The sequence below is a fragment of the Mytilus galloprovincialis genome, chromosome 4, assembly GCF_965363235.1.
Source record: "Mytilus galloprovincialis chromosome 4, xbMytGall1.hap1.1, whole genome shotgun sequence".
NCBI classification, from domain to species: domain Eukaryota; kingdom Metazoa; phylum Mollusca; class Bivalvia; order Mytilida; family Mytilidae; genus Mytilus; species Mytilus galloprovincialis.
Genome location: NC_134841.1, coordinates 65,131,959 through 65,150,077, shown reverse-complemented (window position 1 = coordinate 65,150,077; position 18,119 = coordinate 65,131,959). Strand labels below are relative to the sequence as shown.

At 31.7% G+C, this 18,119-nt stretch overlaps 1 protein-coding gene across 1 annotated transcript; it reads left to right on the top strand.

Annotated features, from left to right (window-relative positions):
• The first annotated feature begins 78 nt into the window (after positions 1 to 78).
• On the top strand, positions 79 to 10,115 carry LOC143072706 (ADP-dependent glucokinase-like). Its single transcript, XM_076247787.1, has 5 exons — positions 79 to 272; positions 3,290 to 3,515; positions 4,622 to 4,687; positions 5,361 to 5,777; positions 6,830 to 10,115. Exons 1-5 carry the CDS (start codon positions 100 to 102, stop codon positions 7,385 to 7,387), a joined length of 1,440 nt encoding a protein of 479 aa, XP_076103902.1. The 5' UTR covers positions 79 to 99; the 3' UTR covers positions 7,388 to 10,115.
• Positions 10,116 to 18,119: the final 8,004 nt, after the last annotated feature.

The following is an 18,119-nucleotide window of genomic DNA, read 5'->3' as shown; positions in this document are numbered from 1 at the left end:
CGATTTCCCAGCGGATTATCTTTTAGTGTTCTATTTTCCGGCGGGGTGTTGTTGGGCACCGGTTAGTGGAACCCGGTTAGTGAATGTTGAGTTGGCACCATGTTTCCCAAAACTTTATCTGTAGCTCTAGTGGTTATTTTTCTTGCTGTTTTATATTCAAAATGGTTCCCAACAGTGGTAGAAGTAATCAATCCAACAGAAACAAGAATTGTCATCGCCTGGCAAAAAATCATAAAGCCACCAACGAAAAAATTCCAAAGACTTGTTGTTGGGTAAGGAAATCATTAGTTTACACAAAGATTACATTATCATACAAATCATATATTAAACCAGCAGAAAATACTTCTTAGTGCATGCATGTGTTGTAAAAATGTAACTACCGAGCGGAATAGTAGACAAGGCTGCAAATTAACAAAGAGTTCTAAATAAAATAATTTATTATGCAGAAATATTAATTTCAATTCTTCAAAGTCAATTTTTAATTCACACAATTTAAACCAAGTCAAAGAACCTGCATAATGTCAGTGTTTAGACAAAAATAACAAATAGCAATAAATATACGTTTCAATAATTAAATGAACAATTCCAAACTTAGGCCAGGGTTGGGCTAAAATAGTTTCACGGCAAAAACGCCACCGTCAAATACAATGTGTAACGGAATTCACCGTCTCTTTACACAAATAATACCTGAAGATGTGTAAATAAATGCTAAAATAGCTTAACTTTACTTCTTATATAAATTCACAATGCCAAACGTGAAATAAATAGGTTAGGAGAACGAAAAACATCCGATCTCTGGGACAGTTAAATTTCAACTTACCAAGTTGTTTACGTTCGCAACCAAGATGTCATTATCACGGACTATTTCCCGTAATTACTTACATTTCGCGGATCTCGAATACGTGATCATTACACTGACAAATATGCATGACCATTAATTATATACAATAAGTAGTTTTATTCCATAATAACAATATTTCAATAAGCACACCCGGAATTAAATCCTGTATTTCAGAAATAACTTCTTTGTTGTGAAAAGAACGACAACTCTTGCACTAAACATTGAACTACGGTTTGGCGGAAAATGTGTCAACACAGTAAACTCTACCGAAAACGTTGATTAATAAATTAAACAAGACTAAAATGTGCTTTACCAGGTCTGTCATACCTTTACACAAATTGGGCAAACAGAAATATAAATACTTAAGGAATGAGATTTCCTGAGAAATCATTATTAAAGATCGAGGTTTAACCAAATACCATTTCAGTTTCACAACACATGCTATGATATGACAGTCATGAACGCTGGCCAATTTTTGTGAAATATTTGACTTAAAAATGTAAGCACCCACTGAGCTCTCAGTATAGCTCGTCATAAAATGTACATCGACTCTCAAATTGGTGCATTTGTCCTTTATTTTATTTTTCACAATGCTCATGTATCACAGTAAGGACCAATTATACAATGTTTCCTTTTATTTTGATTGACATATGCATTTCTAGCATGTCTATTGTCATAATTTTAAATATTTTACATTATAATTAAAAAGAGGTTGCCTGACATCAGAAGATTATTTGATACTAATACAGCTAAATATTTCAAAGTATTTATATCTCTATACAACATTCAAGATTTCTTTTCCCATTTTAACCAGAGTAATTTTTAAAATATGCAAGTAATACCTCAAAAATCATTTAACCCTTTTGCCAAAAACTCTCCTGTAGTTGTGATTGTAACAACTATTCCTGTACAACCTTTGACCCTTCCATACCTATTTTAGAACTTCACAAACTGAACTATGTTAACAGCAGGAAGTTCAATTTAGCAATTCATTGTCCATAAACTGTTTCAAAATGTATTGTTTAGAAAATATGACAACTTTAATGCCCTTCTAGAGAGGGGGTAGGAGGGGTCCTGATCCCAAAATCCCGGCCTCAAAAACACGAAATCCTGAGGTCCCGAAATTTGAAAAATAGAATTCCCGGATCCCGAAAGGGTCAATCCCGAAATCCCGAGCTTAAAAACACCCGATCCCAGAGTCCCAATAATGGTCCTATCCCCCCTCCTTCTACAAAAATCTACATGTAGATCAAAATTGGAAACTGTAAAAAGTCGTTTTAATAACCAAATGAAAATGGGGGTAGGAGGACTACCTCCTAATTATTAATGGTAAAGGCTTTGGGTATTTACTATTTTTCTTAATTCATTCATAGGTTCATTTAGTTAAATATTACAAGGAAGTAATAATACATTGTTAGACTATAAATCCTGATATAATATTTACAAAAATGTATCTGTAAAATCTGGACTGTTTTGTCAGAAATTTGTAAAAACAGACATTTTGGCAGACATTAAGCAAGACAATGAAGTCAAATCACTTCCACTCAACAAAGAATGATTGGGGTAACAAATATACAATGTATGTTGTAATTAAATGAGTCAAAGAAACTCTGAAGTTCATATTAAAATCGAAAAATGGACTGCAATTATCATTTTTCAGCTGGATTGGGTTGTCCTTTTAATTCTGCAACCAAATATTTTAACTTCAGGTACAACATGTAGAAAGCACTTTATTTTTATTTGAACTTGTAACAGATAAATGTGAAATTATCAATAGTTTCAGGTATGAAAGGTGGATGTTAAATTTTTTATATATTTTTCATTTTGTACCCCAAAACAAGTCAAATCAGTGAAAATAAATTTGGCAGCTAATAACCCTTTAAGACAGATTTCAATGTATTTATGTATGTACTACATGTATGTACTAAATTATTAACTAGAAGGCTTGCACCAGTGTAGGATAGTTTGAGATTGCTTTGTAATATGATGATCTGTTTATTGGTACAAAAATCCCTGGAAAAATATATGAAATTTTTAACATCCACATTTTTCAATACCTGATCATACACAACCCATTAAATTTATATCTAGCTAAGGGTCAAATTGAAGTGGCATGAATACAGATCTTTTCTAATGGGATTAAATAATTGACCTGTAAGAAAATAATGAATACATCAGTATTGTATTCTAAATATTGCATTTCAATTTTATGATCCAGTGCTGTTTGAAGAGAAATGAAATAATTTTAAATTCAATTATGAATTTACTCAAAGTTCAGATTTTTTTGAAATAGGAAGAGTAATAACTGGTGAAATTGTATGGACAACAGTTTTAGTGTCTGTTTGTTGCCCTACACATTTTTTTATTAGTTCGTTTTGAGTCTTATAAATTTATATATACCTCCACATCTCCTTAGATCAATTTGAATAAAATATTTATATTTTTCAGCTGCAACTCGAATCTTGACTACATAGTACCAGGAACAAAGTTGCTACAATCTTTGAATGTGGAACCAGGTGACAAGACCAACCATGAAACTTTACATAGCTTAGACCATCTTCAACAGACATTTTCACACTTCTTTTCAAAAGGGGCTGCAGCAGAAAGGAGCTTTATGGATAAAGATGTATTCAGGCAAATTACAAATGCTGCTGAAAAATTAGATGATTTACAGGTAAAAACAAGAATGTGTCCTCAGTACACGAATGCCCCACTCGCACTATCATTTTCTATGTTCAGTGGACCGTGAAATTGGGGTAAAATCTCTAATTTGGTATTAAAATTAGAAAGATCATATCATAGGGAACATGTGTACCAAGTTTGAAGTCGATTGGACTTCAACTTCATCAAAAACTACCTCGACCAAAAACTTTAACCTGAAGCGGGACAGACGGACGAACGAACAAACGAACGAACGAACGGACGAACGAACGAACGGACGCACAGACCAGAAAACATAATGCCCCTCTACTATCGTAGGTGGGGCATAAAAACAGGATAGTGATTTTGTTTAGAGGGATAAAATATAACATATAGTAGTACTTGTAATGCAATATTACGATTATCAGTATTAAATGATAAGGTAGAAAGTTAGAAACATATTGAGAGTTAAACATATATATTCTCTTTTCTTATATATTACAATTTTCATATATAATTTCATTGTAGTGTATTGTATCAAGGAAAAAGATATTTCAATGTTGGGCCCATCCTTCCACAAAATTAGAGTTTAAAATATGCTATTTGGACATTTTCAGCTAACATTTAGGGGACCAGCCAAAAAATGTTTCCCTTGCTTACATGTCTCTTTTGTACTATTAAATACTTCAAACGAAATAGGAAAACATAGATAATTATCTCCTTTCCAACAAAAGGAACAAATTCACATTCTTAGTTTTGTTCTCTTTTGTTTTCTGTCTTATTTCTTATATCTAAATGTTTAATTGTACAGGAGATTACTTCAAGTCTTTTTACTACCTATATCTTGATAACAGATTCGTTACAGAAAACTATTAATTTTCTTTTAAGAACTATTAGTCATCCAAATCAGCTGTTACAAGATTATAAAAATTTCTTACTTTATCACTATTTTTGCATGTTATATTAAATATAAATCTGAAATCATGTTTTATTGGTGTGTAATGAGTAGGATGTTTATTTTCCATTTATGTTTTAGTTACAGCTTTTGGTTAGAATAAAATAAAGTTGGGCCAACTAAAGAATTAATTTGGTTTTAAGATTTTAAGTTGAAATATAAGTTGTTTTCCCTTTTTTTTTCAGGTTTACATAGGCGGCAATGCAGCTTTAATGGCCACAAAAATTTTAGAAATGTTTCCTGATGTAAAGGTATAAAAATGTAAAAATAAACAAAGATTTAAAAAAAGAAAAAACAGAAACAATGAAACACAATACCCCACTTAAAAACACAGATTAAATATTAACAAGAGTTAATGCTATAAATTATACATTTGGCTTGTTATTATTGTTTTTAAAGAACTGGGCATGTTGGCAAGAAAAAGAGAGGAAAGACACATTCCAACTCATTATTCAAAAGCAAACTGAGAATGCAAAAAAACTAAAAACAATCAAAAGACAAACAACAGTAAAACAGAGTGACTAATTTAGATTTTTAAATCTTGAGGTAAACATTATATCTACCATGTCTCTACAAAGTGCTAAGATAGGGATACAGTGACTACAGATATAAGTATGATGTCTTCCATAGAATTATTATAATCATGTCTTGAAGGAATTGAGGGAGACATGCTTTTGTTTCAAAATAATCTACCATGTCTAAACCAAGTGTTAAGATATGGATAAAGTGACGACAAATATAAGTTTTATGTCCTCTTTATTTTGTATACATGTACATCATGTTCTGAATATACCTCAAGGAATTGAGGGAGACATGCTTTCGTTTCAAAATGAAACTTGAATCACAAGGGTTTTGCATGGACAAAAATGTTGTGTTAAAAGCTAAACTCAGAAGATTTTTCAAAATTTGATTATTATTTTGTAGATACAGTACATTGGACCAGTGGGACCAAAACTTAAAGAGCTATTTCCAGAATCTTTTACCATTCCTGAGAGCAGTCACATTCCTCATGATGAAATCCATCTTATTATGGAATACAAAGTTGATGAGACCTGGGGCTCACATACAGCTCCAGTGGCAACTAGATTCATTACTAGCTATGACGAATCAAATTCTAAAGCTACAATGCTGGAAACATTTTTTGAAAATTTAGAAAATTTTAGTCCTGACATTATTTTACTGTCAGGTTTACATATGTTAGAGGGTCAAAGTGACGAATTTTTCTCACAGAGATTGGCTGTTGTTAAAGAAGGACTGAAGACCCTACCTATAACACTTCCAGTACATCTAGAGCTAGCTAGTATGGCTCATAAAGATTTTGTGAAGAAAATTTTGGAAGAGGTATGTTTTAGTCTTTGATAAACCAAATTTTGTGTATTTTATTTCTATGCTGTATAACTTATCGGTACTCACATATTTGTCATATCTTAGCTATTCAAGGGCTATGGTAGTCGAGTGGTCTAATTTGTTCATCTACTATATCACTAGACTGTCAACCATGAGGTTGTGAGTTAAACCCCCTAATGTAGCAGATGTGTTTGACTCGAATCTTAATTTACAAGGATAACCAGTTTTCCTGCCAAAGGTCTTGATTCTTTCAAGGTACTCAGACTTTCTCTGCATATAAAAACTAGCGGCCATGATAAAGCAAATAGTGCTAAAAGTGGTACCATGAACACCAATCAATCAATTAATCTTTTTAAGCTATTTAAGGTGGTACCTGACACTACAGGGAGATAACTCTGTAAAATCAGCTAAACGTTTTAATTACGTTGTGTTGTAAAAGGAATATTAAGCTTCTCAATGATCAAAATTAGTGTTTGTCAAATTGCTATATAACCAGTGTAATTTTTCTGACAAAACGGTTGGTTCAAATTTGTTTATATTTTTATATTTTTGTTTAAGTGTCAAAGTAAATACTTAGACAAAATTTTATGAAAATTGAACGAGCCAAATTAATTTTAGTGAAAGTGTTGGGTACCACCTTAAGCTTTTGTTGAAAAGTTATTTTGGAAATGATTTTAACAACAACTGCATCCCTCAGAATAAAGAAATGGAAAAAATTTGCTTTAGAGTTTACAAAGATGAACTTTATTGTGAAAAATTGTAAAACTAGTATGGTGTTTTCAAATCTATTTATTACTAGATTATATCATTTAACTATTCACATGTTTAATTCAATCAAAACTGCATGACTATATTGAAGAATATGATTGTTTAAAAAAAACTGTAAACAGTCAGTTGACCCACCAATACACTATGAGCTGCATTTAATGAATAAAGAAAAGTATAGATCAATGAGTCTCTGTTGTGTGCTTTCAATTTGAATTCTGAATGTCTGCATCAACAAATCTGATAACTTTGAAAAACAATTTAATTTTACTTTTTTGTAGGTGGCTCCACATATTTCATCATTGGGATTAAATGAACAAGAGCTATCATTCTCCTCCCATGCTGCAGACGGCCCACATAAAAATGACTTCCAGGAAAGAGAAGGGCAGCCTGAAATTCATAAAGTTACAGATATGGTCTTATGGATATTAAAGACATTTGGATATTCTGAAGACAACCAAGAAAGTAAACTAACAAGAGTTCATTTTCATTCATTAACATTTCATATAATCGGAACAGTGAAGGGGGCATGGCACAACAGCAAAGAGGCTGTGGCCGCTGGAACAAGAACAGCTGGAGAACAAGCATGTGATATGAAAATTATTCAACCAGAAAAAGTCAAATTAAGAATTCCCAGAACATTTAAACGATTTACAGGAGATGAAGATCGAGAATTCGATGAATTTAATCCTATTTTATCATGGGAATTAGAAGGTTATAAGTTTGTTTTTAGTCCAGTTTTAGTTTGCAATCATCCTTTGAGAACTGTAGGTTTAGGAGATGCCATTTCATCAACAGGTCTCATGTATTCAGAATATAATCCTGATTTTAGTAGTTGATTATAATGGTCATTAGAATTTTGGGATACAATCTCATTCCATCCATTTAACATTTTTTTCTATCATTATACTCGCTCACAATTAAGATATTTAGAGAGATTTTAGAGGGGTTTGTTTTTGTATTGTTGGTTTATACATCATATTCCATATTCATATAGATTCTTTACAAATTCTAAAAATGATTACTGTTTATCTAAGATTTCGAAAAAGAGATAGAGTTTCTTGGCTAAAATGTCATCAAAGAGCAATAGCCCTGAGATGAGATCCTGCAGTTGAGAGACCATAGTTAATCTTTTATTTCTATTTTCTCAAGCAATATCAATGATTTTAGCTTATGAAGCCATTGTGATCTCACTACTTGACTGACAAAAGTCATTATTACTTTAGTACCTTGAGATGGATAATTATCGCACAAAAAAATCGAAGCAAATTTAAAAAATAACTATGTTAAAGGTGACATAATCATTATGCAATAATGAATTGAATTCAGAAATTGTATGTTGTGTTGTTTATGTAGTGTGGTTGTTTAAAAAAGTTGTGGGTTTTGAACCCTCAAGTAGTTAAAGGAATAATTTGAGTAAAGTTTTTTATGATTTCAAGATAAATGAAATGTGTAACTAGCTTATTAGTGTTATAATATTGCTTTAATTAGAATTGATAGCAAAATAAACTTGTGAACTATTTGTGAAAGTCATTTAGATAAAACTGTACAATCATGTGAAAAAAGACGGCTGATAAGATATACATGTACTTTACCTAGTTTTATGCAAATTATATAACAAATCAGTTTATTTGTATATTGTAACTCAGGGTTTATGTTAACATTTTTCATATTTCATATTTTTAAGAAGCGTATATACAGCATATGAATTAATATACAACAGCTAATATACATGTTACAGTAAACATTTCGTTATATATTTTAAAAATATCAATTCTTAGTCCCTTTAAATATCGAAACATTGTATATTCAGAAATTATTGTGTGCATTTTTTATTGCAATTTTTGAAGAATTGACATAAATGCAAGATTAATTATTGCGAATTCAGAAAAAGCTGCATATTCATATGCATCAAATATCAGAATGTAAGTTCATATTATTGGGGTACTCATCCAGTTGCATTATTTGCAAAAATACATTTGTAATAAAAACCTTGCAAATATTTCTAAATTTACATTATTTTACTTATTTAAATTTAATTTAAAAATTCTTTACCTTTCAAATAGCATTAATATATTCCATGCATGTGCAATTTATTATGTTTCTAGATTACAATTATCAATTTGAAGCTGTTTCTTTTTAAAAAAATATTTATTTGTAATGATTTAAATGATAAATCATGGTTTATAGTTGATTGTTAAATAAGATATGTTCCCAAAACATATTTTTAATCAGCATCAGTAATGAGTATTGAGGGTGATGAACTGTTATTGGTCCGAGAACACAGTTATCGTCCTTTGATTTTCATTGTCCACGAATATAGTCCCTAGTGTGGACAGTGTGTTACTTGCAAATTTTTGTTATACCCCTTCCAAATTTATTTTTTCATGATTTATGCCTCAAATACATGTAGCAAGAAGGGGGTCGAAATTACCCTGTAAAAAACATTTGGGTCATGAATTTGAAAGTCAAGTAGTGATTTGGTCCAGCTAAAAAAGGTTTAAATTAGCATTTTGGAAGCTGTCAAAAGATTTCAAGACCCCCTTAACACAAAATGGTCCATATTTTGAGTTAGAGCTGATGAAGTTTTCTATAATTTTGACATAATTCATCCCAAAAGTAGTACAACACACTGTAAAAATATTATTAAGAAAGCCCAGGTGGGATTTTTTTAATTTTAATTTTCATTTTTAATTTTCATTTATTGTCTAAAAGATATGCACTATGAAATAACTGTGGTCTCAGACCTATTGTGTGCAATTAAATGTGTTTGCCTGTTATGTGTTGTCTACAAGCAATTTTCTGTTTTGTGTTTAATATGTAAAATAAGATGGTGCAAGACTAGATTTCAATTTTTGCTTATCATAGACAACTTTTATCTCATGTTTCTCCATCTTAATCTCACTATATAACCCTCATCATTATTTTTCGCTCTCATTTATTTTTAAACATTTTAAAGAAGATGTCAGTCAATTTCACACATTTTTCTTTAACTTAACTATTATGTCTTGATACTTATGTGTTCAGCACATCTATATATACTTATGGTAGTCCTTGGTGATAACACTTGTATAAACACTTTTTACTATACAATACATATATGAAAGTTTTTGGGATTGTATGTTCAGTTGTCTGTCTCCGATTCAGCTTTTAGATATAGTACAGGATTTTAAGGTATTTTAATTTAAGTATAAAACAGGTTTTAATGTAGTTTAATTTAAGTATGTGTACTACAAATGTATTAACAGGAGTCCATTCAAAATACTAAATAAATTGTATATGCCTAGAGAACTTGTTTTTCATCCATTTCAAAATATAGTGATCAGGTTTAAACATTTGGTTTAAGTTTCAATATTATATTGAACATTTATTATTATCTTTTGGATAAAAAATATTTATTCCAGATTTGTTTAGATAGTTATTTATTATATATATCCCACTTTAAAAAATGATAGCCCTTATAATTCAACTGACTAGATTTGAGTATAGTATTACATTTTGATATATAGGTAGCCATTCTTTAATGAGAGAGTCTCTTTAAGCCAGCTTTTGCATTTGCATATTTTATATATTTACTTAGAATTGACCAGATTTATAAATGAAGTTTCTTTTTCCTCAAATTTTTGCCTTAACCCTTGTTGTTACCATAAGAAGTATAGAATTGGAAGTTACACTAGTTGTACCTCAGAACAAGAGTTTTAATCACTTATATACCAGTATTGAAAAGGAGATGAAGAAATTTCTATGATGATACTTTCTTAGTTAGTGAAACACTGCCACATAAGTGTGCCCTGTTCTTGGAGCCTTTTATGATTTTTGTACTTATTTAAGTTTATTGATTTTTAATGAAATCTCTTTGTAATTTGTACAATTTATGACAGAAAAATGCATAAACAGTTATTTGGTATGTAAGCATTAAATGAGTGAAAGATAAATCTGTTTTGGAAAGCAAATGGTCCATTTTCCTGTGACCAACTTTTTTTTATGAATGTTTTGATGTACTGAAGTTTTCATGAATTTTTGTTAAGAATTTACCTATTTTGTAATTCCATTGCTTCAATATGTGTAATGCATTTAAGAAGTAAAATTATTGTAAGATCCTGCACAATAAATCAAGCCTTTTCTGCTTGCTTTGTATAGGCAGGGATACAGTTTTTCCTACCTTGTGTGTTGTTTCTTCATGTAGAGAATTAGAAACACAATTTGTAATTCGAAGAAAGGACAATCGATTTCAAATTTAAATGTTACTGTTTGTTATAGCAAAGTTTACTAGTTCCAAAAATATTAAAATATGAAATGAGAGAAGATCAATCCAAAAAGATCAGTTAACAGTATTAGTTATTAGACAGTAATTCTCTGTGTCATTAAATATTATGTGTATTATTTATGATAGAAATTATTTAGTTTGAGTCATAATTTGATGATTTCAATGTCTCTTTGTCAGGAATCTTTTTTATTAAAGATGTTTGTATATATGAATGAAATTGTTATTTGTTTTCTCTGTCAGAATGTAATTAGTAAAAAACATTAATCTTCTATGGTTTACCAATCAAAATATGTTCACTGTTTAAATTTATGTGATATACAGGGGCTTTAAGTATGAAGCCTTACACTACACCAGCACTGATGCTTTTTATAAGCTCTCAAGGAATTAAGAGATTAGTCTGAGCTTTTACTGTTACTTGACATCTGATGTCTGTTCACTTTAAAATTATGTCTTTTTTTAGATTATTTCCATACTTAAAGCACACTTGACAAGGATAGAGAATCAAAAGCTTCTTATAAATATTTTGAATCGTTTTTTGTAGGCCATCAGAGGAAATTCAAATGCAGATATCTAAATTTCCAAGTTCGTTTTCTTTGAAGCTATAGGGCAAAATTGTCTAAAATTTACACGATTTATCTTTTATGGATACAATAAACAGATTCCACAATTTGTTGTGCTTATGCTCACATGCCATAGAGGTGCATATTCAACAATATTGAAAATTGTTATCAAAATGCAAATTAACTTTGACTTTTGGTTTCCCAATCCACTATGAACAAATATGTTTAAACTAAATAAATGAATAACAACTGTCATATTCCTCACTTAGTACAAGCATTTTCTTAGGTAGAAAATGGTGGTTTAAACCTGGTTTTATAGCTAGCTCAACCTCTCACTTGTATGACAGTCGCATTACATTGCATTATATTGACAACGATGTGTGAACAGAACAAACAGACATAATAGGTAAAAATGTAAAAAAAAAATGGAACAACGCCATGGCTAAACAAGAAAAAGACAAACAAATAACAGTACATAAAACACAGCATAAATCAAAGAACAATAAAAAACGATGGTTATCTCGTGTGCTCAAGAAGGTTTAACAGAATCTGCTCCACATGTGGCACATGCTGAAACCGTCCTTTTGTCCATACATCCAAACCTGTTAAGTCTTATTTGGTAGTTCACATTTGGGGAAAAGGGGAGGGAATTGTAGTTAAGACAATTTAACACTTTCATCTTCAGTAATGATCAACTTGTGATGACGTCCGCAAAATTTAAATAGAGATTATTTCTGTTTTTGATTTCCTTGTATTTCGGTATTTTTATACGACTGCAAAAATTGAAAATTTTTTGGTCGTATATTGGTATCACGTTGGCGTCGTCGTCGTCGTCCGAATACTTTTAGTTTTCGCACTCTAGCTTTAGTAAAAGTGAATAGAAATCTATGAAATTTTAACACAAGGGTTATGACCACAAAAGGAAGGTTGGGATTGGTTTTGGGAGTTTTGGTCCCAACATTTTAGGAATTAGGGGCCAAAAAGGGCCCAAATAAGCATTTTCTTGGTTTTCGCACTATAACTTTAGTTAAAGTAAATAGAAATCTATGAAATTTTGACACAAGGTTTATGACCACAAAAGGAAGGTTGGGATTGATTTTGGGAGTTTTGGTTCTAACAGTTTAGGAATTAGGGGCCAAAAAAGGGCCCAAATAAGCATTATTCTTGGTTTTCGCACAATAACTTTAGTATAAGTTAATAGAAATCAATGAAATTTAAACACAAGGTTTATGACCACAAAAGGAAGGTTGGGATTGATTTTGGGAGTTGAGGTCCGAACAGTTTAGGAATTAGGGGCCAAAAAGGGGCCCAAATAAGCATTTTCTTGGTTTTCGCACCACAACTTTAGTATAAGTAAATAGAAATCTATGAAATTTAAACACAAGGTTTATGACCATAAAAGGAAGGTTGGGATTGATTTTGGGAGTTTTGGTCCCAACAGTTTAGGAATAAGGGGCCCAAAGGGTCCAAAATTAAACTTTGTTTGATTTCATCAAAAATTGAATAACTGGGGTTTTTTTGATATGCCGAATCTAACTGTGTATGTAGATTCTTAATTTTTGGTCCCGTTTTCAAATTGGTCTACATTAAGGTCCAAAGGGTCCAAAATTAAACTTAGTTTGATTTTAACAAAAATGGAATCCTTGGGGTTCTTTGATATGCTGAATCTAAAAATGTACTTAGATTTTTGATTATTGGCCCAGTTTTCAAGTTGGTCCAAATCAGGGTCCAAAATTAAACTTTGTTTGATTTCATCAAAAATTGAATAATTGGGGTTCTTTGATATGCCGATTCCAACTGGGTATGTAGATTTTTAATTTTTGGTCCCGTTTTCAAATTGGTCTACATAAAGGTCCAAAATTAAACTTAGCTTGATTTTAACAAAAATTGAATTCTTGGGCTTCTTTGATATGCTGAATCTAAACATGTACTTAGATTTTTTGATTATGGGCCCAGTTTTCAAGTTGGTCCAAATCAGGATTCAAAATTTTATATTAAATATTGTGCAATAGCAAGAAATTTTCAATTGCACAGTATTCAGCAATAGCAAGAAATCTTCAATTGCACAGTATTGTGCAATAGCAAGAAATTTTCAATTGCACAGTATTGCGCAATAGCAAGAAATCTTCAATTGCACAGTATTGTGCAATGGCAAGTATTTTCAATTGCACAGTATTGCGCAATAGCAAGAAATATCTAATTGCACAATATTGTGCAATAGCAAGAAATTTCCAATTGGAGTTATCTTTCTTTGTCCAGAATAGTAGTTGAATCAACTTAAATCATTGTTTTATACAATATATAATGTATATTCACTTTTACTACCAACTGATAAATTAAAACAATCTTTACCATTCAGTGATAACAAGCACTTTTTTTTACATTTTAATATTTTATGATGTATTTAAATGAGTAGTTATTGCTAGGGGCCATTAGAAATTTGAATTGAGATCAGTTTTGGAATAAGGGAAAGGGGGATGTGAAAAAAAAAATTGGGGGGGGGGGGCAATTTTCTCATTTCAGATTTCATAAATAAAAAAAATTTCTTCAATTTTTTTGAGAGGATTAATATTCAACAGCATAGTGAATTGCTCAAAGGCAAAACAAAAATTTTAAGTTCATTAGACCACATTCATTCTGTGTCGGAAACCTATGCTGTGTCAACTATTTAATCACAGTCCAAATTGAGAGCTGAATCCAGCTTGAATGTTGTGTCCATACTTGCCCCAACCGTTCAGGGTTTAACCTCTGCGGTCGTATAAAGCTGCACCCTGCGGAGCATCTGGTTGTTAATTGGTCTAGAAATATGTGTCCCAATAGTATTTTTTGGCTGTCTAGAAATAAATTATATATGAATTTGGTTAGATACACAATTTTGTGTTGCATTGTACATGAATATGTTTTGATGAAGTAATATATTAAAAATATAGGTCAGAAATTGGAAAATAGCATTTTGGTGTGTCATTACACCTATTAAAAGTGCAATTTCTTATTAAATACTGAGTTAAAAGTATATTTTCAAATGTGGATCTCCTACACCTAAAATGCCAGGCATAGGATGATTTATTCTAATTTAAGTCCATCGCTGATGTGGCGTAAAGCAAACACAAATCAATTTCTTAATAACTGAAACTAACAAGACCTACCAAGATGGAGAGTAATATAAAGTGCTGTTTTTTAAGTGAACATTACCAAGTGGATTTTTATATGATTATGCAAATCTTTTGTTTCTCTATTCATATACATGTAATAAACCGATTATTTTATCAAAGTATATCAAGTTAAAGGTATATTTCAAAAACATCTAGTGGTTTCCTGCATATTTACCATCCATTCAAAATCTCCAAGGGAAGTTTAAGCTATGAGGAACTATAATATATCGCTTATTCATGTATTAAGTGTTCTTAATCCGAACTTCTTACAATTCCTTTGGATGTCTGTTTTGATGTGTTGATGATTTCAATGGTCAGATCAATACCTCTAGTGGGGAAAATCCCCCATAAATCGGGAAAGTTGGCAGGTCAATAATCCTGCATATTTGTTATTTCGATGACCTTCAAATATTTATGCATTACTTAATCTATTTTGCATAACCAGGAATAGCTGAAATGGCTATGTAGATAAGAAAATAAAGAAGATGGATATCTCTTGCGTAACAATTAGCAGTAAGGTCTAAAAATAAGGCATCAAAGATGTCAGGCCTAAAATCATAATAATTCATTAAGCAAGAAACGCTTTTTCTCTAAATAAAACTCATCGGTTAAAATCAGTTCTATGCTTTGTTCTGCTTGTTTCTTGGATTTTTTTTATAGCAGCTGTGCTTTTTAATCGTTGACCACAGTCTCACCCTTATGAAACCTTTTACACTCCATGAAACCGGGATAAAGATTCATGGACCTGGGTCGTCTTTAAATTGGTGGACCTTTATTCTTGATTTCTGTATTGGGTTTTCAACACTGGCATTTGACACTTTGAATTATGTAAATATTTACCGTTGAGTAATGGTATATAGAAATATTTTTTCTTAGGTGTTTTGTAGGAAGGAAAAACTTAATTCTGTCCTTGTCAAACATTCTCTCTTTTTCCATTTTGACATTAAGATTTCAAGCCAATGTGTGCGTCCGGTCGACAAACTTAAAAAGACCTACCCAGTGGCGTAGCTTGCATGTATGCTCAGATGCTCAAGCATCCACATCATTTTGACAGGGAAAAAAATATAAATAAAGATATGTTCGCAGCAGTTAAACTCGGAGGTATCCGTATGTAACAAGGGTTAGGATATGAGGAAAACATCGAATTATTTCCGATGAAGTATGCTTGGTCTGATATTAAGGATAATTTAGTTTATGTAATAAAACAAGATGGATAAATCGCAGAAAAGTGTTCTCGATTTTTTGTCGTAAAAAGATTACGTCGTCGGCTACGGCAAGTGCAGGACGATGCGCAGATCCTCGGACATGTTTCATCTGAAATTGAGCCTAGCGGAGCGATGGCTTCTACAACTGACTAACAACATTACTGACAACTAAACCACCATATCCTGATATCGTTTCCTGTGACATGAAAGACGACGTGAAAAAAACTAATCTATAATAGAGTGTGATCATTCCCAGGCTTATCAATAAATTCCAGTTTCTATCTAGGTCCACATATTAATTTTATTTTCAATAAAATAACAAAGTTTCTATGTCCCCTGTATTGCACATATAAAATGTAACTAAGGAACAAGGGCAATAACTAATGTTTTCCCTCTTCCTTTTATTTTTAATGGAGAAATTAAAGCTTCAGAAAAAATGCAATGGGATTTCCGTTATAATTCATATTTCAAAAGATCAAAGCTTAGGACTTATTTTCGAAATTATCATTGCTGATGATATAAAAATCTGGCAAGAATTGTACACATCAGAGTGCAAACAAGACCGGCCGGCTTGACGGACACCAGGAAGTGCCGCTGGGATGGGGCGGTTTTCTTAGAAATGCATTGGATAGGGGATCACTTCAGTTCCTTTATACAGAAGTGCCGCTGTGATGGGGCCGTTTATGAGATGTCAAATATAAGATTGGTGAGAAACTTTTACATCAAATAAATAAATTATGAATTACATTCGATTTCGAGACTTTTGAGAAAATATTAAAATTTTGTTTGAAAATTATATGAATATTGGTGGCTATTTTGAAATTAAACAAAAATCTAACCAGTGTCGGATTCTACATGAGTACATGTGCTTACAGGAACAATGTCTGAAAAAAAAATCTGCATAAAATAGTCTAAAAAGAATTTCGCCTCGCTCCGCTTGGCAAAAGCATCCACATCATTTCAACTCTGGCTACGCCACTGCTACCTATTGAATACTAGTAAACTGTTTATCATTTGATGTATGCGTGAGGAAAATTTTTATCGTTAAGCAATACAAAATCAATAAATAAATATTGTCTAGATTAATTTGTCAGAAATGCTCATCATAACGGGAAACGGAGATTTGAGAAACTTCTAATGAAGGTATTTGACAGTGTATATGGAATTATAGACAACAAGGTTCAACTATTTGAAGAATTTTATAGTGCAATTAAGACAACGAGACGACTAAGATGTTAGTATTAGTAATATATTACAGGACCAACTGTGTGAAGAGGAATTGAACTACAAAAAGAACCCAAAAAGGGATATAAGTACGATACCATTATGAATTTTAAGAACTAGCTTTGCATCAATTTAAAAAGAACCACCAGCCAAGGAAGTTAAAACCGGTCAGATTATGATGTTGAGGTAAGAAACAAAAGAGTGAAGAAACCACAACGATTAGTTTGAAGACCTACTGAGACTGAAAAATTTTGAATGGTAAAAATACCAGCATTACACAGAGTCATTGCAAGCAGAACATTTATCAGCGATAGTTCCATTGAAAGACTATGGGAGTTGAATGCACATAATGTTCTACCTGCTACCGGATGGACAGAAGTAAGCATGAAGATACCTGGAAATACCAACACCACCAATGTTAGTACCTTATAGTAATTATGATCAACGCATACTAGAACAACGCATAGAAGTAACAAACTAGACCGCACAATTTTTATCTGAAGAAATAATACAGGGTAAGATATTTGCAGAATGCCGCCTTACTCCCTGGTATTTGATCTTTATGTATTGAACACTGAAAGGGGAAGAGTTAATCAAGAAAAGCAATAGAGTTACAATGCGAAGAGCATGCTTTTATTAACCATCTTTGCAATTAGATTACCACAACTGCAGTAACTGGCTATTATAGCAAGGACATACCATACAAAACAATCCCATCTCTTATTCAATCAACTTCTTTGTCAGAAGATTACATTGGAAATGATGCACCAGCACTAGGAATTACAACTGCAAGTAAAATGGAACACTTACTGTCAGATTGTCTAACCAGTTGCTATTGAAGCGCAACAAAATCATACGAACGAAAAACATCTGAAGTTACATGATGAATGGATATTATCAAGAGTGATCTTGTACAACCTAATGAAGGAACACAATTGGTATTAAGATATGCCGATATTTTAGTCGAGGAAAACACGATTTAGGACACACCACATAGAAGAGCTCTTATATTGCTATGCTTTCTGAAAACTCTTCTCCGTCGTCGACATAATGTCAGGTTATCACCAGGTAGAAATTTAGACCATAAGGAGCCCACTACCTTCTCTTTACAACCTTTTAGCTTTTACGAGTTTCAGTTACGAATTCTCCTGTAACATACTAAA

Excerpts from the sequence above, each read along its gene's own strand:
- LOC143072706 (XM_076247787.1), top strand. The coding sequence starts at position 100 with ATGTTTCCCAAAACTTTATCTGTAGCTCTAGTGGTTATTTTTCTTGCT. Across the intron at positions 273-3,289 it reads TTCCAAAGACTTGTTGTTGG|CTGCAACTCGAATCTTGACT; the intron begins GTAAGGAAATCA and ends TATATTTTTCAG. Across the intron at positions 5,778-6,829 it reads TGAAGAAAATTTTGGAAGAG|GTGGCTCCACATATTTCATC; the intron begins GTATGTTTTAGT and ends ACTTTTTTGTAG.